General features: G+C 42.4%; 1 protein-coding gene and 1 long non-coding RNA gene across 4 annotated transcripts in view; one reads left to right on the forward strand and one right to left on the reverse strand.

The window, feature by feature from the left end:
• Nucleotides 1–634: 634 nt before the first annotated feature.
• LOC142415833 (uncharacterized) lies at nucleotides 635–22,189 on the reverse strand. Of its 3 annotated transcripts, XR_012777551.1 has the most exons (4): nucleotides 21,083–21,322; nucleotides 8,210–8,345; nucleotides 3,807–4,314; nucleotides 635–829 (listed from the first exon to the last, which is right to left on the reverse strand). It is a non-coding gene; the product is annotated as an uncharacterized LOC142415833 (long non-coding RNA). The 3 variants fall into 3 exon arrangements; XR_012777554.1 differs by lacking the exons at nucleotides 635–829; nucleotides 21,083–21,322 and adding an exon at nucleotides 21,957–22,189 and having other exon boundaries at nucleotides 2,143–4,314; XR_012777542.1 differs by lacking the exon at nucleotides 635–829 and having other exon boundaries at nucleotides 2,143–4,314.
• The window catches only part of ALCAM (activated leukocyte cell adhesion molecule), a 120,079-nt gene continuing 118,501 nt past the window's right edge, over nucleotides 21,431–23,008 (forward strand). Inside the window, exon 1 of the mRNA XM_075514646.1 lies at nucleotides 21,431–21,802. Within this exon, the coding sequence (XP_075370761.1) occupies nucleotides 21,703–21,802 (100 nt within the window). The 5' untranslated portion in view covers nucleotides 21,431–21,702. The remainder of the gene's footprint in view (nucleotides 21,803–23,008) is intronic.

Genomic DNA, 23,008 nt, shown 5'->3' on the forward strand with positions numbered 1-23,008 from the left:
GAACTTCTTTCTGAAAACAAGGTCTGAGCTACAAGGCTGCATTGTCCTCACCAGGAGTGAAAACAAGGACACAAATAACACAGAAATTACCTATCTATGTAAATGAAAAAGATCTTGCTCAGCTAAAAGTATGTGTAAAATGCATGCATTGCCTAAAATGACCTCTCCAGTAAGACTTATTAATTTCATTTTTCATTGATTGACATTTTTCTCCAAGACATCAAGAAAGCAAGACTTTCGGGGGGAAAAAGTGAACACTGCTCTTAACTTCAAATACTTGTACATTTTCTGTATGCATTTGTTAACTAATAGGAGTTTCTTGACTATGGCATATTGCTTTCAATCATGCAAAGGCAAATACAGCTACCATTACTTCCCCGAGCCTGATTCAAACAGCCACTGAAGTCACTGGGACTCTACCCACTCACTTCCACAGACTGTGAACCAGGTCCAGATATGTATATTATGTTAAATGTGCAGGATGGGGCACTAATCCTTATTCCAAAGCCCTTTCTTTAATACTGCAGCTACATCAAAAGTAGAATTACAAAAGAGCATAGAAATGCACAATTCAGAAACACATGGGCTCTCCTCGCAAATTCATAGGCAGATGCAAGTTACAAGCAATGAAAAATAGGAAGTGCTGGATTCAGCTTTCTGCCCTGGAACACCATGTAGTAAACTCCCAACCACAGCAAATACTACACGTAGGACTGCGGTTTCATGAAAGACTTGATCCAGCCTTCTGCGATAGTTTGAAATGAACTCTTAGTCAGATGTGACATCTGCAGCCTCTGTAAATTCCATGGATGAGGTAACCTGGGTCAAACTATGAAGAAAAAAAATCCATATTCATTTCACTTTTCCCTGGCTACTTTTTCATCTGCTTTACAAGCTTTATTCCTCCCATAAAACCGTACAATAGTTAAATTTTTAACAAACAGGATGTCTTGGTAAATATATCTAGAGGAATACATCTATTAGTAACCTTAAAAATTATTATAATGAATGCACTAAGTATAATAGTTACAAAAATAATATTAATAATGACAATGCACATACATTTATTTAACCCAAACTCTCCTCTCTGGACTCAGTCAAGCACAGAGCAGAGTCCTCACCAGTTTTCCTACCTACATTTGCAAAGACCATTTCTTTGTACTTAATCACGGGATTTTTAGCAGCACTTTTTTTTCCCTGCTCAGGTTAAAAAAAGGTCTTAACAGAACATCCGAGTGTTTCGTCCAAATCCTTGACTACATGTTCCTAAAAAGCCAGGTATTTCACCCAAGGGAAAGATTATATAATGCCTCAGTCAAATCACACTCCCTGTCATCAAGAGGTTTACAGAGTAAGCAATACGGACTACAACATTTTGAAGTAAAGGCTTTCCATGTGCTATCACATTCTGCCATGTCATTGTTATCTTGTGGTATATCTCTCAACTGAACAGCAGGTGTGAGGTGCCTTTCACTTCAATTACATGCATACCCAGAACATTATAAGTGTTTCTGACATGGGGTGTATGCATTTCCTTTTTTTTTTTTTTATTTTTTTCTGTTCTGCTGAAGGGATAGCTGGAACCACCGTTGCCATTCATAGCATCTAGCAGCTTCCAATCTGACATAAAATCATTCTTTGCCAATATGAAATATCTGCTGGTCATAATGCATCTCTGTTTCTCATCTCTGAAGATGTGAACATGTGTTTCAGATGTATACAGCCATACTCTGCTATCTGTTGAGGGTGAGTTTCTGAAAAGGGCAACGGATAGCAGGTCACTGGATAGCAAAATTATTTTTTTCCATAAGAATTGTTGTAGTAAAGAGAAGATGCATTCAGGCACTTAATATATACAGACAGGGACAGCACAGTGCATTATAAGATCTTTCCCACTCATGTGCCATTAACATTAACCAGAAAAGTAAGATCTTAAAGGCTCAGATGCAAAAGGAAGACGTTGCTGCAAACCACACTCTAGACAACCCACAGAGTTCTATGAGCATCAGTGTGATACACAAACAGTATCGAAACAGAAAAAAATATTGTATTGTACACAAGAGCATCCATTTTCTCAGCACTTTATATATGTACATATTTTATTGAAACAAGAAATACATTCAGCGAAATACATTCAGCAATATACATGGAAAAAAACATAAATGCATAGTTTACAGTAAAGTGTCATCCACATGTTAAGGTAGTTCTGTGATGTCCGCTGCTGCTTGTCAGACGTGCTTCAATATGACTAGGCACCTCGGGGAAGTTTTTTACAGAAGATGGGTGGTGGAAGGGTGAAAGATGGAAAACCAGGGTAATAATGATGGTTAGCAGAGCAGAATATTAAGTAGTTGCCAATGGAAAACCAAGATAGTAGGCAGACAAGTACAGATAACAGATTCTTACTGTTGGTTCACATATTTAATGTCTGTGAGTGGGGGAGGTGTGTATATATACAAGTGAAATGAATGGTCTCAGTTTTAAGGTATGATAACCATCACTGTTAAAATATATGTTGTTTATAAAATGTAATTTTTTACAAGCCTTCTAAGATGCATATACTTGTTTCTGCCCTGGAATGCTTAAAGTGAAATGAATGATCGTTATATTTCAGTAATGTATTCTACCATAGAAATTAAAACTAAACATGTCCATCAGGGAAAAAGGCAGGTGTTATGTTATTTACATCATGCTTCAAGTGGAAATCACCCAAACTGTTTCCAAAAGGCAGAAATTTTCTCAGCAGTTTACTCAGCTAATAAAATCTCTTTCAGTTGAAATCCATTTTCTTGTTGCTACTATCTGAAATTTTATTCTGCCTTCTTGGGAATATCGCTACAGTAAGAAAGACTTTGAAATAATAGAATGTGCAATAATTGAGCTTTGAGATTATGAGTGTTATTTGGAAGTCTTGAAAAAATTATTGTTAACTTCCCTCAATTAGAATAAAACACAGCAACTCCTGTTTCCAGTGATTTCAGCTACAGATGCAGAAGTGATAGAGAGGTATCATCATTTCTATCCTATAACGTTTTTGCTGTCCTTCCTTAAAAGTCTATGTTGATTTAAGGTTCTTTTCCCTCACAAAATCTTTATGGTAGCTAGCTAGCATAGCTTTCAGATTTTATCTTGCCATATGTTTCAAGTTGTGTGCTTCAGTCTGCATCTGCTGAGTATCTGCTACAGTATGGCTACAACATCAACTCAAAACAATTGGGACTACAGCCTTTATAATAATTACTCTCTGCAGCTGTTGAAACCAGAGTCTTAAAAAAAAATCTAAAAGCTGTAGCTTCTCTCTCTCTCTCTCTCTCTCTCTCTCTCTCTCCATTTTTATCTAAAGCAAAACCAAGCACATTTTGATGGGACTTTTTGAATTGAAAGATAGAAGCAGATTTTTTTCAAGGTCTATTATAAACACACACTGCTTTATGTTATGGAATAAAGGTATATCTGGGTTTTGCCATGATAGGCGATTTAAAGAAAACCCCATGTGGAAAAAAATGTTGTAGTACAATCTTAGGTGTTAGAAGTCTCATTTGGAAAACGATATTGGCTAAGTTCTGCTTTTCCAAAAAAATTTGCTGGTTGCCAGAAACTGAAGAATTTATTAACAGCTAAAACCCTAGCAATCCTAAGCTTCCCTCTCTTATGGTTTATGAAGGCATTGCTAATCTCTTTATCTCAACAGTTAGACAGCAAAAACAAAATCAACCTGTCTTTCCAGCAAATATATTCAAGCACCTGCATGCCGTTAGATGTGGCATCACTACAATGATTCCCAAGTTATAAAGAAACGTACTTACAGTATCAAGGAAAGGTTTGATTCTGTAGTTCATACAGAACTGCTTGAGTAGACTAATTCATTCGCAATCTGGATGCAATAGCCATTTTCAGCTGATCCAGTATTATTATTTTAGAACTGCTGTGATTAAAATGGTAGGCTCATAGGATCATACAAAGATTCAGCTGCAAGGGACCTCAGGAAGTCAAAAGCAGGATCTCTAGTGAGGGCAGACCAGGTTGCTCATGGCTTTGTCCACCCAGGTCTTGAAATCCTTCAAGGACAGAGGCAGCACAGACTTGTTGGGCAACCTGTTCCACTGCCTCACTGTCCTCTTGGGGAAAAAGGTTTTCCTTGTATCCAGTTTGAACCTCTCTTCTCTTGTTTAGACTTCTGTCCACTGTCTCTTGCCCTACCACCATGCACCACTGTTAGGAACCTGGCTCCACCTTCTTGATCACCTCCTCTCCTCTCCGTATAAAGCTGCTATTAGGTCTCCCCAGGCCTTCTCTTCTCCAGACTGAACAAGTCTAGGAGTAATAACATAAAACAAAAAAGGTTTTATATACATATAAAAATAGTAACAGTGAGTGCAGGTATTATTATTACTGCTGCTAAAACACAACCGTAAGTTGGCATACTGTTCCACAGTTAAATAGGGGAAACAACGTTTCTACCCCAAATGATCAAGGATGCAGATTTTTCAAAGGTACTTAAGGTAGCTAATTTCCATTAGATTTGGTGGAATCCAGCTATCTAGATAGTTTCAGATATTCAGCCATGACACTGCAAGAAAACACATTACTGTCATCACAACCTGAGCCCTTAAATGTCCAGCAAACAGAACAATTTACTGTAAGCATTTGAGCAGCCACATCTGGAATACTTTCAAACCTACAATGAGCACATGCATAAATATTTTCAGACTAGTACCTAAATAGAGATAGTACAAGAAAAAAAAGGGAAGGCAACAAATCCAGGGACAAAGGATATGTATGTGATGCTCAGGAATATATTTTAATAATAAACACAGCTATTTTCTTTTTTAGTGTGTTAACAAGTCTGCCAAATGAATCTCACTGCTGTGGTGGTGAGAAACTTCATTTTTAAATTTCAAGACTAAACCAAGAAGTGATGTCAACACTTCTGTGATTGCATTGTGCTAAACAATATACGAGGTGAATTGCTCTGGAGGCTCCAGCTACCAACTGGAGAACTGAATCTCAGTTCTTCTGGTTGTCTGACTTCTATGTGTCTGGAGTTGAGCAGATGAACTCTGTCCTTTGGCATTACATTAGCAACAGCTCTCAGGTTCTCTTTTGAATGAGTTCCTCAATACTACTGAAAGCTCCCCCTTTGTGCATTAGGACTTGACACAAAATTCAAATTATTAGAACAGTTGCTATAGAAGCATTTGGAATCTTTTTGAAATAGAAAATAAGACTTTTGGTTTATTTTTTGGCCTATCCAATTATTTCCCCTCATTTTACAATGATGCTACTTTTGGCAGAGATTTATTACATTTTCAGATATCTGTCAGAATACTCTAGAATGATCAGACAGGTCCCTTCCTGTTACTTTTGTTTTATAAACTTAAGAATGAAAAACTAGTAAATAAATGCAAAGCAAATTACTGCCAGGCCGTAAAATGTTCTATCATCACTTTATGGACATTCATGACAATTTAAAAAATGTTGAGGTTCAATCCACTTAGGCAGACTCTAACTTAACAATTCTGTTACCTAATTAAATCTTGATTACCTACAAAATCAGCCAGCCAACACGTCTATACGTGGATGAAGCTACTCATTTTCTGCAGAACTTGCACCATGTGATACAAAGGCAGGAGTTTAGAAGCTAATTTGGAGACACTGAAAGAAGAAGATGCACAGGAAACATTTTCTTTCAATTATTAAACTATTATTTGTTTAAAATTTGTGGGAACGAAAGATGTACTGGAGTGAAGCTAATGTGCTGCTAATATAAGGTCTACATAGTAGAGCATTAAATGATGTATTCTGATAATCAGGTTCACCTGAACACAGTTTAAAAGAAATTGTAGACATTTTCTTTCTCCTCTTTTGAGAAGCACTGTACAATTTTCTCTCTCTCTAAACACACACATCTATATCAGTACAGATATAATCAGTGAGAAAAATATACTAGGACTTAACGAACAAAAGTATATCTATCAAACTAGTGCTACCTTTTTCTTTTAATCCAACTTTAGAAATGCATGTGGAAGTACACTAGATCTGGTCTATGCACTAGATCTAAGGAGTACTATTTATAAAAAATGTATGTAAATACTTGCAAAAATAGAAGTAGTTGATCCCACTAAGCTGGTAGCCATATTTGAACTCTTTTTGGAGTTCATTGTCACTTTTCCTAATCTTCCAAAATTTCCACAGGAGCTCCATGGTGAAGGCACAGGAGCTGGGCAAGAGGGCCGCTGCAGTTTTTGTTTTAATGAATGGGTCTCCAATTCTTAAAGCAAGATAGCAATCAAGTATTTAAATAACAATAGGATTCTCTATTTGTTTTCAGGGACAGGGTGAAGATGGCAATTATATGAAGCAAGTCTTACTCTTTCAAGGTTACTCCTCCCTACTCTGTCTCTATACTTTTTCTCTCCAACTAAATGTAGACTAGAAGCACATGGAGAATAATAAATTATGGATAACAACTTTAATTCATAGACCTCATAACAGAGAACCCTCAGTGATCTGCACTTACTCTCCTATGCACCAGCAAACAAGATATAAATCTTCTGAATGTTACTAATATCCCTATCTTTTCCAGTAATTACAAGCAATATCTCAAAAAAATAGTTGCCTTATTAACTCCCACAGTATCGTGGAACAGTTTGATAACCATGGATTTAGCATTAGTAGAGAGTTCAAATAAAGTTTCAGTCCCGATGGAAAATTGAGATTTTAGTCAGTTACTAGCATATATACTCATATAAGTTCTTTGCTTTGCTTATATTCTTTAGCTATTGTTTTTCCAAAGAGAAGGTGATAGCATTGGAAAATTGGGGAAAACAATGAAACTAGAAATGTTACCAAAATGAATACTGGATCAAATTCTTTGCATCTTAATTAAGCCATATTCTTGTTTAACAGGAATTTTACTTGGTTAAAAACCAGCAAAATACAGCCATTACTGTATTACAGTATATATTTATACAGCAATATACATTACTGTATTACATACAGCTATTAAGACAGTTCTCTCATTTTTAAGACAAACAGGATGGACTTAAGAAAGTGCATAAATAATTCCTCAGGTCAGCAATAATTTATGCAAAAATACTGGTGCCTTTTGACAACCCAGGAAAGTTTTGATATAGAGAAATTAATGACAAGTAAAAATCTCAATTTCATACTAATCTCTACAATAATCTGTTTATTAAGATCTGCTTACATATGCTGCACAAGCGTGTTAAGACTAGGGTTGCCCCTTGAACATGCCACTGGAGTAAATCTGAATAACCAAAATAATCAGCCCTGGCCAGCAGTTAAGCAAAGATTATCTTACTAAGCAAAGCTTTATGTTAAGTGATATTTTTTTCTCAAACTTACTTTACTAAAGCTAATAATAATAAAGACCAAAAACAAGAATGTGAGTCAACAGGGATACAATGTATCTCTGCAACTCATTCTCACTTTGTGTTTTTATATTCAGCCTCCTACCAGCTGTAACTGAATCATTTTCCCAACTTGTTAGAGTGGTTTAGCTCTGAAGTTAACGTACTGCTGATCAGAAGGGGGAAGAACTTCCAAAACGAGTTCCAATCTACTCTTTCCCTTATATACATATATATACATTAATGCGTAGCCACTGCTGCTGTGTTCCATGTGTTCAAACAGTAGGAGTCATCAGTAACAGCAGCTGCTCTGCGTGGGGAAGATGGTATTCTTCTGAAAAACCAAGAGCCAATTCCTACAGACCTTCATTCGTGAACAACCTCAACAATCTGAATCACACCAAGAGTCACACATTTCCATCCACATGGATGGAATTTCCATCCCACGAGTGTTCAATAAGGATGATGGTACCGGTCATCTTCTGATCAGGACTTAGGGCCTCAAGATGAAAAGGTCAGAACAAGTGCGAGTAATTATAACGACTATTACATGAACTATAATAGTCACCCAACAAGTATCTGAACAAGAAAAGTACCTCTGTCCCCCATGGTTTCCTGGTGGCCTTGTCTATGTCCAGTTTGTTTACAGGTTAATATCGTGTCCCAGAGATTGCATATGTAAGATCTCGAAGATGTTTTTATGAAAATAAAAAAATCCAAATCGCCTAACCATAGTTTATTTCATTACACATAGATAAAAGTCACATTTAACTGACACTATCTAAAACCTCATGTTTCAGTAGGACTTATCTTCAGTAACGTCTATGAACAAATACCTTGAGAGGGCAATCTGCTGTCACAGGAGGATAATGCACCCATTACAAAGACCTTGTGCCAATATATTAGCTCTCCTTCTGTCATCTCTGGCTCAGCCTTCCCCCCGCTCTTCATTCTGGTCCTTGTGGTTGGCAGCTATTGAAATAACAAAGACCACAGTATATGACTTGAATGCAAAGGAAATAAATCAGCATGCTGCCTACCTCCTAATAATACTGTTTTCCAGATTATCCATGGCTTCTGCAAAGGCTCCACACACGCTTTGGGAAAGGCATGAAGGATTCAATACCAGAGAGGCGTTGGATCAAAAAAATCTCAAATTCAGACTTCTTAAGGTTTCTCAAAGAAGTCACATGGCCCACTTCAAGAGTTTCTCTCAAGGACAGCTTATTCTCAAGAAACATTCAGAGGAATAAACAAGATGGTAAAGATTGCAGGGCAGTATTAGCATTTATGGGACACTGTAGCTGTTCCCAAGTCTTTTACAGACCTACTGGCTGATTTCGGAAATCACACTGCATCCCCTGCCTCAGTTCCCAAACTGCAAAGTGTGAACAATGATACTGACATCCTTTCTTAAAGTGCTGTTGGAACTGTGTATGATGAGCACTTCATAAAAGCCATGTGTAAGAATTATTATTCTCTTTTTTTTAATTTGAGAGGCACTTAGATTTGAGTGAGATAGATGCCATCTCTAAGAACCTCTTAAGACCTCAGAATTTGGTTCATACAATATAAAAATGACATGGCTCTGCCATCCCCCATGTCATCAAGCAGCATTTGAAAATGCAACATTAATTCAGCATGAGCTCGATTAGAGACTCAAATCCTTCTGGTTGCCTTGTTAGAGGATTTTGCTTTTCAAGGGGTTCATCCCTCTCCAAAGTGATACACAAAAAAGAGCCCACAATGTATGCAAAGATTAGTTGCAGTGGTTCAAAAGAAAGTGGAAACCTTTCTGCTTAACAGCAGCATTCACTTCAGTAATCTACTACTGCATTTATGCCTCTCTAAAACCTTACCTCAATTCTCAGAAAGCTGAAATTTTGTACACTGCTGCCCTCTTTTATTGAAGCAAATTCTAATTTCTTTCCCCATCTAACCCATAAAAGGACTGTTATTAAATGTCTGCATCCTCTTCCCAATTCCAACTTTTTCTTTTGTTTTGACCTTTTATTCATGTGGGAAAACAATAATGCTCAAAGATTTATACTCAAAGAGCAGGTGAGTGAATGTGTGCAAGGTGCAGAAGAACTGTGATGAATGCATCCATTTTCTGATAGGCCTTTGTTTAAATAGATTTTACAACTGTCTTACAAAGAACAGCAAGCAAAAGTTTAGTTTGAGGATCAAATGGATCTTCACCATGCACCTTATACTTGCAAACATCCTTATCCTTGTACAAATGCATCTTCATATCTTGGACTACGTATCGAATATACAATTTTGTTGGTGAATATGTGGCATGACTGCTATTCTGTGTATGTCATTATCTATTAATAAAGCTATATAAAGCCATAATAAGCCTGTTTACTTGTAATGACTATATAGCACCTTTAGCATAGAGTGAATCAAAAAAGTCCAAAACAGAAAAAAAAATCAAACAATGGGCCAGAATTAATTCTGGAAGGAACAAGACTTGCTGTGGGTTAGCCCTGGTGGGCAGCTCAGCCCCCTCCAGCCGCTCACTTACTCCCCCCAGTGGGATGGGGGAGAGAATTGGAAGGGTGAAAGTGAGAAAACTCGTGCGTTGAGGTAAAGAGAGTTTAATAGGTAAAGCAAAAGCCGTGCGCACAAACAAAGCAAAATAAGGATTCATTCACTCCTTCCCATGGCAGGCAGGTGTTCAGCCATCTCCAAGAAAGCAGGGTTCCATCACACGTAACAGTTACTTGGGAAGACAAACGCCATCACTCCAAATGTCCCCCCTTCCTCCTTCTTCCCCAGTTTTTATTGCTGAGCATGACGCCATATGGCATGGAATAGCCCTTTGGTCAGTTTGGATCAGCTATCTTGGCTGTGTCCCCTCCCAGCTTCTTGTGCACCCCCAGCCTACTCGCTGGTGGGGTGGTGTGAGAAGCAGGAAAGACCTTCACACTGTGTAAGCGCTGCTCAGCAATCATGAAAACATCCTTCTCTTATCAGCACTGTTTTGGTCACAGATCCAAAACACAGCACCATAGAAGCTACTATGAAGAAAACTAACTCTATCCTAGCCAAAACCAGTTCAAGACTATAGGTGTATTTCCAAGTAACAGGAGAATCCCATGCTGCTGAGCTCAGCATCCAGTGAGTAGGCAACTTATGGTGGAAATGAAAACCAGAGTTAAGAGGTTCTTGCTCATGGTGATGGCCAGAGGAAGGTGCACAGAAAAGAGTGGGGGGAAGAACTGACTGGCATGTTGAAGGTTGCCTGGCTGTGGACAAGCAGACAGGCAGAAACCTGCCTGTGGGCTAAGACAAATGACTTGAAGTGTGAGGGGAACCAAGAAATAGGCACACATATGGACTGAGAGTGGCAGAGAACAGCAACAGAAATAATGGGATGCAGGAGGAATATCTCGTCTATATGAGACACAGGAGACTGTTTGACAATAGGAGAATAGGGTGAGCAATAAGTCTGAAAATAAATCTGAACTCTGGGTAGTAGAATCAAGGGAATAAATTGCCCTCTGAAAAATGTCATGATCTAAAGAGTTAGTTCAAATGCAAGCCAGAAAAGCAGAGAGATCTTTATAAGTCTGCCCTTAGCAAAACAGGTTGACTCTCTTTCTTGTTACTAACTGCAATTTTTCAGAACATTAGTGCCAGGAAGGTTTGAACCCTTTTGACTGCCATCCCTAGCAAAGAATCATTTCACACATACTGACAGAATGTGAATCTGACCTTGAATTCACTGTGTGCCACCTCTTGCAGAGCCTGATCCTGAGACAGCTGATAGCAATTGTCTTTCAGCCTTTGAGTTGCAGAGCGCTACTAAATAGAATTGGCAAAATATGTTCATTAGTTATTCATCCTTATCAGAAACTCTCAGCACGCTGTATGAAAGAAAGCCCTTGCAGCATTGCTTCTACAATTGCACTGATTATTTTAGCCACTGCAAACATGGGGCAGCTACACCCGTTAGCCTCTCTAATACAGAGGCACCAGCCATTGATATTACCTTCTAGGACGTAACTCAACACTAGTCCCTAATCTAACAACCTGCGCTTACATCTTCTGCCAATATACTCAGTGTCCTAAATCTCCTTCCCAAACACATCTTCACTGTTTCTTGAAGATAATGAAAAGGTCATTTTTATGAAAATACATCTCCTACATTAATTTCTGCAAATCAAAAGTTTCTTCAAGTTTGATTTGATTTTTTCGACAATTGTTTTTTGCTTTAATGTAAAAATGTAATTTGCAGAATACTGTACCCTATTAAACTGAACCCGGATGTTATATTACTGGCCATATTTTAATGTGGATGCACTGCTATTTAACCCTGAAATGTTTGCTATAGTGGATTGGCAATGTCTTAAAAAATCTTTCCAGATGGATCTTACCATTTTCTTCTTTTTTAAGGATGAACTGTTCTGCAAATTTTTATAGAATATCTTTCCTGCGATTTTTGACATATGCAAAAATGCAGACTTTAGGGCCATTTAAGTTTAAAAACTTCTTTCTCCCGAGAATCATGTCAATCTCACAATGCCTCATTGCCCCATCTGTAAAACAAGAATAACGTTTTTCTTTTCCCTTAAACCACCCTTTGCTCATCCTGTCTACTTCATCGGTAAACTCCCTGTAGCAGGAGCTCTTCCTTGCTCTGGAATAGCAAAGCTATTTAAAGGGAGTCCAAGCACTCCAGAGCCTTTTGTTCTAATGCAACATATCTATTATATAATAATCATAATTCCTACATGGCTAATTCTCACACTCCGTGTCCTATCCCTCCTCACCTTCAAATATGTTGGCACATTTCTATTGATTTGATAAAAACCCCTGGTTTCAATGTTTTTAATCACTGTATCCTTCTTCTCAAGGGCTAATTTTATCTTCTGAGGAGCCAGCACTGCGTATATAAGAGAGATATTCCAGTACTTTCCCCCCTAAGTTGTGCTGCAATCCAAACAGTCTGATCTTAAAAGCCCTTCAATCTTCAAGCATTTAAAAAATAATTTACAAATCTAGACTTGGCACAGGTATCCAGTTAAAGGACAGAAGATCAAATACATTTTTCCAAGGATCTGACAACAACATGGCTCTAAGGAACATGTGACTGACCGATGGCCTTTTCATCCCTTGAGGCAGGCCTATTCCTACCCTGGGTAACCGGCAGACTAGGAAGAAGCAACTCTTTTCATTTACTTAGGAATTGCTCTTTCTAATCTGCAAGTGCTGATGTAGCACAATCAGGGGCAGACACACTGCAATAAAGGTTGCAAGGAAGAAATTGCAATGCTGGAATGTAGTCAGTGGATTCATTTTAATGGTTCTGCATATGACTAGATAAAAAAAAGCATCATTGATTTCCTGCTGACCCTTTCCTCCAAGTTAATGAATGAAAGCTACTCATATTAAAAGGCATGCAGCGTGAGAAGGTCTGCTACTGCCATCAAGACTGTAGGGAAAAATTGATAACTAGGGTTTGAGGTAACACCTCTCACATAAGGAAACTGGCCAGGTTTGGGATGTACAGAATCCAGTGTGCTAGCATTGCAAACCAGTGTGAATCTGGTATTATGTCTTTGTTTTAATTCCTCCTTTTCAATTCATATTTTGTTGCATCGCTCAGAGAAGCAGTACTTTGAAGGAGCTGAACCCTGCAATATGGTGCAGCAAATACACCTGCACTACTCAACACTAACTCATCAGTCTTCAACACGTGATTCAGGTTCTTTGGTTCACCCAAGACAAAAAGGGAAGAAAATTGCTTCTGAAGAAGGGTAAGAAATTTCCTTCAGTTCAAGTAAGTCCTGAGTAGGCATGAAAGGATCCAAGCTGTCTGCTGTTCTGTCCACCTTCCACACAGAGACCTACAGGTTGCTCCAAATTTCACTGTTTTTTTCAGCCACAAGCAAACCTAAAACCACTTGGTCTCTACTTAGGTGGATCAAGTAGAGACCAGCCTGATGTCCTTCTGTGACCAGGTGACCCGCCTAGTGGATGAGGGAAGGGCTGTGGATGTTATCTGCCTGGACTTCAGTAAAGCCTTTGACACTGTCTCCCACAGCATTCTCCTAGAGAAGCTGGCGGCTCGTGGCTTAGGCGGGCGTATTCTTTGCTGGGTAAAAAACTGGCTGGGTGGCTGAGCCCAGAGAGTTGTGGTGAGCGGAGTTAAATGCAGGTGGCGGCCGGTCACAAGCGGTGTTCCCCAGGGCTCGGTTTTGGGGCCAGTCCTGTTTAATATGTTTATCGATGACCTGGATGAGGGGACTGAGTGCGCCCTCAGTAAGTTTGCAGCTGACACCAAACTGGGTGGGAGTGTCGATCTGCCTGAGGGTAGGAAGGCTCTGCAGAGGGATCTGGACAGGCTGGATCGATGGGCCCAGGCCAGCTGTATGAGGTTCAACAAGGCCAAGTGCCGGGTCCTGCACTTGGGTCACAGCAACCCCATGCAACGCTACAGGCTTGGGGAAGAGCGGCTGGAAAGCTGCCTGGCGGGAAAGGCCCCGGGGGTGCTGGTTGACAGCCGGCTGAACATGAGCCGGCAGTGTGCCCGGGTGGCCAAGACGGCCAACAGCATCCTGGCTTGCATTGGGAATAGCGTGGCCAGCAGGAGTAGGGGAGCGATCGTGCCCCCTGCGCTCGGCACTGGTGAGGCCGCACCTGGACTACTGTGTTCCGTTTTGGGCCCCTCAGTACAAGAAGGACACTGAGGTGCTGGAGCGTGTCCAGAGAAGGGCAAGGAAGCTGGTGAAGGGTCTGGAGAACAAGTCTGATGAGGAGCGGCTGAGGGAACCGGGCTCGTTTAGCCCGGAGAAGCGGCGGCTGAGGGGAGACCTTCTCCCTCTCTCCAGCTGCCTGTGAGGAGGTTGTAGCAAGGTGGGTGTCGGTCTCTTCTCCCAAGTAACTAGCGACAGGACGAGAGGAAATGGCCTCAAGTTGCCTCAGGAGAGGTTTAGATTGGATATTAGGAAAAATTTCTCGACTGCAAGGGTGGTCAAGCGCTGGAACAGGCTGCCCGGAGAGGTGGTGGAGTCCCCATCCCTGGAGGCGGTCAAAAAACGTGTGGACGTGGCACGTTGGGAGATGGTTTAGTAGGCATGGAGGTGTTGGGTTGACGGTTGGACTAGGTGATCTTAGAGGTCTTTTCCAACCTGACCGATTCTATGATTCTATGATCAAGTGCAGGCTCAGAGCAGCCAAGGATTTGTCCCAAGTCACCTAGTTTTCCATCACTATAAAACTATATTCTGTCAAGAATCCCACTTGTACCAAGTATACTATTTGTAATGCAAGATACTGAAACACTTTGAGAATAAGTGGCAATAAGTAGCCCTTAAAAAACCATTTATTTTTCAAAGTTTACCTTTCCTCTTATGTTCCCTTTCTCCTGCTTTCCATTTCAGATTTTTACTCTTGGATCTTGCTTCTCCTACCACTAAGTCCTTGTGTACTTTCTTCTTTATCATAGCTAAGAATTATGTGGAGATGAGATGGGACTACAGGACTGTTTTTCTGCTTTCCCCTATGGACATGGTAGTAGTCTGCTGATCAGAATGAGCTATAGGTCAGACTCCGTCTCACTTGTTTCACTTCTTGCCTTCCAAACTTTCTATTAAATATACCTCATTTCTTTCCATCCTTCCTCTCATTTTTGTTTTCATAATGCAAAGGAGGACATCCAGAACATGCCTTGATGCATGACTGCTCTCAATGAGTTATCTACACTTTCCTCCCCTTCGCTAGGTTTGAGAATTAAATATGAGCACACTAACTACTACAGCCAGGTGCATTTCACTGACTTGACTACCAGCCTTGCTTCTGATCTTTACATTTGCTTTTATTACCTTTCTCTGTCTAACGCAAGTATAAACAAAGAGTGTTTTTAGTTTTGGGGTTGAGGATGGAAACTCGGGAACTCTGAATTTTGTCCTTAGATCACCGTTGTTTTTTTAAATAGATCTGGCTAAATCTGTTCATCTCTCTAGGGTTCAGTATCTTCTCTAATGTCACATGCTGCCAAGCACTTCATGCTCTCACAAGTATCTGAATTCCTCAAATGAAAGGCAGGACAAAAGTGAAAGCTATTTGAGTACCTGTCTTACAAAGGTGTCATGATTTGAGGCTTAATCAGTGTAAGACCCTCAGATGAAAAATTGCTCAGTATCAGTATTCTGATTAGATTTGATCACGCAGATTTTTAAAATTACATAGCTCATACAGAAATCAGTGATCCAAGTAAGAATTTGAATTTTTTCACCAAAACCAGGCATAGTCTCTGTAAAAAGGAAGTTAAAATTAATGATGAATACAGTGATATTAAATGGTCTTTCATTGTTGATGCAGGAGAGACTACCTGTGCCCATGTCCATTGCTGCTCTTTCGGATTGCTCCCCACTAGCACCCCAGCAAGGGTACTCCATGAGGAAGGACCCACCTCCTGATGCCTCCAGAGCCCCCATTCGCACTATCCCACATTCCAGAAGCTGTTATGGCACTAATGCTGTTGCAACACTACCTCCTACGCCAGCTCATCTGATGTCACATAATCCCAAAATGATTATGGATTGCTTCCTGACTGACAGCATGGTAGCAGAGATAAAAGGAGGATGCTGGCCAGAAAGGGCCTCCAGTCTCCTCTGTTGCTCTGCCAGGATGCTGTCTGCACTTGTACTGGCAGCATGGGTAGAACTGGGCAACAGAGGCCCAGATTTGGCAGCTGGCCCAGATTATGCCAGAGCTGACCTTGCAAGAATCAAGTTAGTCCAAGTCTTAGTCACAAGTGACAGCAATGGAACAGATGGGGAGATGCTTCCACGTAAGGCTGACGCCAAGACCAACTGCACTCCACTCCGTTATGAACAGCCCTGTGGAAAGGCTCCTCAGCCGAAGAAGCAACTTCTCAACTCAGGCGTGGGCTGAGCCCTTCGGAGAACCGTGCTCCGCACCGCTTGAGACACATGGAAGTCCAGCCTGCACGCAGGCAGACCAGCCATGGGTAAGCGTCAGGAGTTGGCTGGAGCCACCAAACAGGGCAGAGAAACCCACCAACATCCTTGTAAATCACATGACACTTATGCTCTTTCTTGCTCCTTCACAGCACGCCAGCACTGCAAGCCAGATGTTGAAGTGCTTGCAGGATGTTTTTTGGCAGAATGTGACATGTCTTGTCAAGGATGCTCCTTAGTATGGGGGGTCTGTCAGTTCCTATCATATTAAGGTGTTTTCCTGCTACAGTCAAGCACCATCAAGGACTAGAAAGCACAGAAAATCAAAGAATTTGGTCTTATGGATGCTGAGAAAGGGGGAAACACAGTGTAATCATTTTAGCAGTGTTAACAATCTCATTCTTTGTATTACAGCTATTTTACATCTCCAATATATTATTAGTGCAACTCTTCACACTGCCATTGTGTATCCCACTGGATTTTCATACAAAAACAATTCTTTGTCCTCAAAAGAAGCTTTCGTAATGAAAAAAAGAAACCTGAAATCTGAAAACTGCTCACTTTTACCTGCCTCAAACCTGTTTTAAAAAAGGCAGAGGAAAAGGCAACTGAGCCTTCACAAAAGGCAAGCAGGTGGCCAGCAGTTGATATATATTGGTCCAACCTAAAGAACTGGATTGATTTTGCTGTTTATGCACTTCTCAGTTAACATGTCAAGCCACTGTGGCTCTTGGACTTTTTATGCATAAGACCTGCTTCTAGTCTAATATTTTTCTTGGTTTTTTTAAGGCAGATCACGAACTTTTAATGATAATAACCACCATCTAATCTTCAAGCTCCTTCCTCCCATCTTCCACTCACATTTTATGAAAATTTTGTCTCAGCTGAAGGCATTCTGGGTATTTTGTATATAATGCAAGTGTAATGTCATTTTAATGAATATTTGTACAGTACTGGTCCTTTAGTTAAATTATGTAAAAAACAGGTGCACTGGATATGGGTAATAGGAAAATAAGTTTGTTTCAGGAGCCTAATTGCTATGCTGATGACTATAACAACAATACTGGCAGGCATTTGCTGATTTTTTTGAGTAGGATCATTTTTGCAGTGAAGACATACTGGAAACACAGATTCCAGGTATTCTTCCACTGCAATTTGTTGGGTTTTATTTATTTATTCCAAATATGTGGGTCTCATTTACTTAGATCAGAGACAGCCAAATTTGCAGATAGCTGCAGAAACCCCAGTAAGTAGGCCTTCTTCTTTGCTACTATTGGCCACAGTTCATTTTTAACCCAAGTCTGGTTTTTGACCATTTTCTATTTGTGTACTGCATGTTCTGTTTGAAATACCTTACAACCTAGAGGCCCTCTACCATACACAGCTGATCTAATTCAGAAAGACTTTGCTACCAGTTATCCTCATGTGCCAATACTGAGCAATGCAAAATAATTCCTGACAAACATGAGTATTCTACCACAGCTTGTACCTTAATCAAGCAAAGTCAGTGAAAGACTCTGCTTGACTTCAACGTGCTTTGGCTCAGATTTGCAGAGCCTGGTGTTTAAAGGCAGGTGTATTCAGGTGCCTAAGGGAGCAGGAAGCACCTTGTGGATTTCCCAATTGTCATAAAAATAAGGCGCAAGTCCCAGATGGTTCACTAACAATTCCTTCAGCAATGTTGTAACTGGCAGTATAGATTACGTTCATGCTTAATCCTTGGTGTCAGGTACGTTGCAATGAGTATCAGTACAAACGACAAGAACCTATACCCATGTAGGTATCTTCTGAAAGAACACTTTTAACTTAACAGTGTCCAGCTAAACTAACAGAACCGGACTTACAGAAATACAAGGACGTTGCATAGCTGTCTTATAATTCAAGGGCAGTTTCAACAACAGAAGGCTTCCATTTTGCGTACTGTACTTCTGAATGCTGAGTCAAAACAGCATGCACAGTTTCATTGCCATAATATTAACCATCAACCAAGACTAAAGCTTATTCATTCATTATTAACAACAGATTAAATTACCAAGAGTGTTGAGCAGTGCTCTATTCAACAGTATTCTCTACTATTCTTGCTAGAAATTTGCTTCCAAAGTAACTCTTTTATGTATCTGTCGTAAATGGGAAATGATATTTCAGTTTAACAAAAACTCTTTGTTATGATGCACTACCATTATTAATGGATTACACTTTTAATCCACCTTGTCACATAATGAGAAAATCTATGGTTTGATAGGATTAAGCATTTATCAAAGATTTTTAAATTATTATTAGTGCTTTTGAAACACAGAGTTATTTTCTACAGGTTTTTTTTTGTACTAGTAAGTGTTTTAACTTCTTCAAAATAAATGTTTATTTTGGACTTTAAAGCCAGGCAGTTGCTGCTTTTCCAACAGATCAGTGACTCACTCATACTCACATTAACTTCAATGGAAAGAGGAGCATGGCCCAAGAAAATAATCTGTAAAAAACCAAATCTATATTCTGTCAACCCAATAGACATTAAAAGAATTAATTACAAATCTCAGAATTGAGGACAGTTGAAATGACCTAGCATATAAAGATATCTTTAATAATTATCTTGACAATTTCTAATCACATTTAAATTCCTGTAAAGTTATCAAAACATTTGAGTAATCTGAGCTTGAGATGTTTTCTATTTACTCAGAATTCAAAGAGCTCCTTTCAAGTGAAAGGTAGAAACAGCTTTGAAGAGAAATGACAAAGGAGTGAGGGAAACCCTAAAAAAATCATACTTCTGATTCAAGTATTATGTCCTTAATGTAATCTTCCGCATTTCTCGTATTTCTTACAGACTTTAAACAACACATTCAGTATTGATCTGAGAGCAAAATAGTAATCAAATAATTTTTGTGAATACTATCTTAAGCATAAATTGTAAAATGACTCTGTATGTTTTGCCTGTTTGAAATGTATGGCTCTACAGCTCGCCTTTTAGGCTCTGCACCATGCCATTGGAAATTATTTGCAACATTCATGAAGACTTCCTCATCTCTGCTCCCACTGACAGAAAATATATACTATTCATTATTTTGGTGAAAATGAGGGAAGAGTTAATCATCCGGTTTAAAACCAAGATGCTTGGGCATTATTTAATTCCTTAAAGCAGCAAACCATGCATTTGTATTTATACAAATTGATCTCGCCATTGTCATGTTTAAAACAAAACATACACTAAGAGCACCAGTGAATTCTGGCCTATAAGCTCTTTCCTCTTCTATGTTTGTTTGCATTCAGATAATTTTTAGAGTTTGACTTTTCTGTCTTTTCTCCCGGCCACAATCCTACTAGCTTCAACAGGCTTGTCCACACTAACAAAGAAGGCAGGATTAGGCCCTTAATTTGTAATGGAGCCCAAATTGTTGCAAACCCAGCACATACTATTAAAAGTACTAGAAGTTAAAAAACATAGTAGGAATACAACTTTGAACTGGATTAGGTGGTGATCTCCATGCAATTCTATACAATGCCTCTCTCAAGATTTTGAGGGGGTCTCCAGGCTCTACAGCAATAAAAATACCAAATATCCCTACTAATGAGTACTCTACTGCTTTTAAACATGCAAGAAAAAACCTGCTGAATGAAAAATACTAATTGGGCTCAACATGAAGACAAAGAGATTATTGATCTTAAAAGTAGCATTTTTTTTTTAATCTGCTCTGTAATATGACCATAAAGAGAAATCTGCTGAGAAAACAAAGGATGACAGAGCTCTGCTGACCAGTAAGCTTAGAAAGGAAAATATTTTTAAAATTGATTGCATTGCATGGCTTACACAGTAAGAAAGATAATAATAATAATAATAATAATAATAATAATAATAATAATAATATGGAAGAACTGAAGGATGTTTTGAATTGAAGACAATGCTTTAGACTTAAAGTGAAATATCCTTACCCCCTTTTACAGAAAATGAGCGCAGTACATGAGGAAAAAAATACACAGGCTGTGTTATTCTAAACCTACTCTGTATCACGGTAATGTTTAAGTGTGGTTAGTTATAATGAAAATTGTTTTGAGAATAGCAAATATATTTGCAGAACTGACTGGTTAAGTTTGTCTTTGATTTCCAGGAGTTTTGGGGAAGTTCCCGTCTAAGAATCCACATCATCACATGGTGAAGTAAGATAAAGCACTTGACACTTTGGATTTCACTATTAGAAAGTCCCTCTGGAGAGACCACATGATGTGTGCATTATTCATATTTCTAGATTTTGGGCGTCAGGCTTACTTCATATGACAGCGTGAGCTACATGTTGATCACACTGTACTGTTAGCCGAAAAACTTGCCGTGTGACTTCAGGGTGCTCATTTCGCTCTCTGAGAAACAGCACTGCTTACTCAGACCGAGATAGGAGGAGAATAAAGCGCTGTGCATGAAAGCACTGTTTCTGGATTACATTACTTTGACGAGGAATCTTTCTGACCTTTAGGGCAGCCGGCTTCCAGAAGTGCCGAATGACCCCTCCTCTGCCCTTCAGCGCATTTCTTCATGCAACGAAGAGTGTTGCGAGCGCCTTTCCCTTCCCTTTACCCCGTCCTCTGCTGAAGCAGTTAGATCAGATTAACCTGATCGTTGTTACCTTTGATTCTTTTTTTCCTTTTGACTAGCGAGAGGATAACACAGGACCCACCGCGTTTCTGAACACACAACGGCATTGTTACTAATTTTTTTTAGCTTTTGATTTGAAATACTGGCGTCCAGCATGCATCCTGAGCACAGAACCAGAAAAGAAACTCACGCACCGAGCAGATGCAAAGCAGGGGTGGGTGAAGGGGGCGCGCCTTGTCCCGCATGCCCGCCAGCCCCGCCGCCCAGGCCCCCTCTCCGCTGCCCCTCGCTTTCACGGCGCCGCCCGTCGCCCAGCGGGCCCCGGGGCAGCGGCGCATCCCCCGGCCCGGCTGGGGCCGCGTCCCCGGCGGCAAGGGCGGCTGCAGCCCGGCGGGGCGGCGGCTCGGGCTGCCCGCGGGGCTTCCCCCCGCCCCGCTGCCTGCGCGCCGTGTGGCGGGACGGCGGGGGCGGGGGCACGGGGGGGCCGGGCCTGCGCCGCCGCCGCCGCCGCCCGGCTCCGCCTCTCCCGCGGCAGCTCTCAGTCCTGGAGCGCCGCTCGGCTGCCAGAGGGAAGCCGCCACCTGCTCCGGTGCGGAGTCGCTCCTCGCTGCGCGCCGAGAGGGAGAGCAGCCGCCCCGCCGCCCGCGCCCGGGAAGTTACCGCTCCTCCCGCCGCCGGGGGATAGCTGCCGCCGCCGCTCCCGGCCTCGGAGGGGGAGAAGTCGCCGCCCCGCTCCGCTGCGAGAGGGAAGAGCCCCCGCGGGCGCGCCGCCCCGCTCCGCCGCTGCCTCCCGGTCCCGCCGCGGGCAGGCGGGATGATGGAGCCCGCCGCCGCCTGCGCCTCCTGCCGCCGCCGCCCGCTGCCGCCGCCGCTGCTGCTCTGCCTCCTGCTCGCAGCGCTCTGCCTGCCGCCAGGTGAGCGCCCGCCCGCGGGAAGGGGCGACCGCGCCGTCCCAGCCGCGCGTAACTTGGCGGAGGGGAGGCCGGGGCCGCAGGTGGCGGTGCCCGCCCGCGGCTCGCTGCTGCCGGCGGGGCCGCCCTCGCTTCACCGGAGCGCCCCGACACCTACCGCGGGGTCTCTGCGTGACCGTGTGCCGGGGGTCGCTCCCTGCCGTTGGTGCCCTCCGCCTCCCGTTTCGCCTCGGCGGGGAGCGGGGGGGGGCCGGTCCCCTCCTGCCCCCGCCGCCGGCCCTCGGGGAAGGCGGCCGAGGGCGGCCGGCGGGGCGGGCTGATGCCGCCTCTCCTGAGGGAGAGGCAGGAGCTGCCCAGCGGTGAGGGGGGCTGAGAGGTGCCGGTCTCGCCTTTCCCCGTGGGAAGCGGCGGCGGGGTCCCTCCGGGGCGTTGTCACCGGCCGCCGGGCAGCGGGCGGGCAGGGGCGGCGGGCGCTGTGCCCGCGGGAGGGAGAGCCGGGGCTCGGCGCGGCGCCGGTTTCACTTCCCGGCTGAGCGGCACGTCTCCGCAGCGAGCCGCCTCCAACTTCGGCGGTTCAGCCGCTTCTCCCCTCCCCGTCTTCAGTGCCGCCCGCGGCGGTGCCCGGCTGCCCGCGGGGCCGACGGCTGCCGGCCGTTCCGCGCTGCCGGGGGGCTAGCGCTGGCCGGGGGCTGGTGGGTGCCCGGTGAGCGCCGTCGGCGTGGTGCCGTCCGGCAGCCAGCCGGGTGCGGGCGGGAAGCGGCGGGGAGCAGCCGCGCTGTCGGCCTCCCCTGCGTGGTGGTAGCCCTGCGTGGTGGTAGCCCTGCGTGGTGGTAGCCCTGCGTGGTGGTAGCCCTGCGTGGGATGACGCTGCTCCGGCGGATCGGGTTCGCGTGGGTAACTTCTCTTCCCGCCCTCTCCCTTCCCCCCCCCCCCGGCCCCCCCCCCGTAAAAGCACTCTTGAGGCATTGAGGAAGCGGGAAGGCACAGGGAGTGCTAAATACCCTAATTGTTCTGGGAATATTTTGGCCATGAGGTGTTTGTAGGCTTTATTTTGTAAATATTGAGCGTGAAAGTGAAGTCTGAGGGAAAAGCTGTGAAGTGAGGAGTTCTGCATTCAACGCGGAGACCGTCTCATTATTCTTGTAGAAAGAGCGTCAGCCTGTGGTAACATTTTGTATTGCTTTAAGAAATGGCTTTGCCTTTATGTGC

This window comes from Mycteria americana, chromosome 1 (assembly GCF_035582795.1).
Source record: "Mycteria americana isolate JAX WOST 10 ecotype Jacksonville Zoo and Gardens chromosome 1, USCA_MyAme_1.0, whole genome shotgun sequence".
In the NCBI taxonomy this organism is placed as follows: domain Eukaryota; kingdom Metazoa; phylum Chordata; class Aves; order Ciconiiformes; family Ciconiidae; genus Mycteria; species Mycteria americana.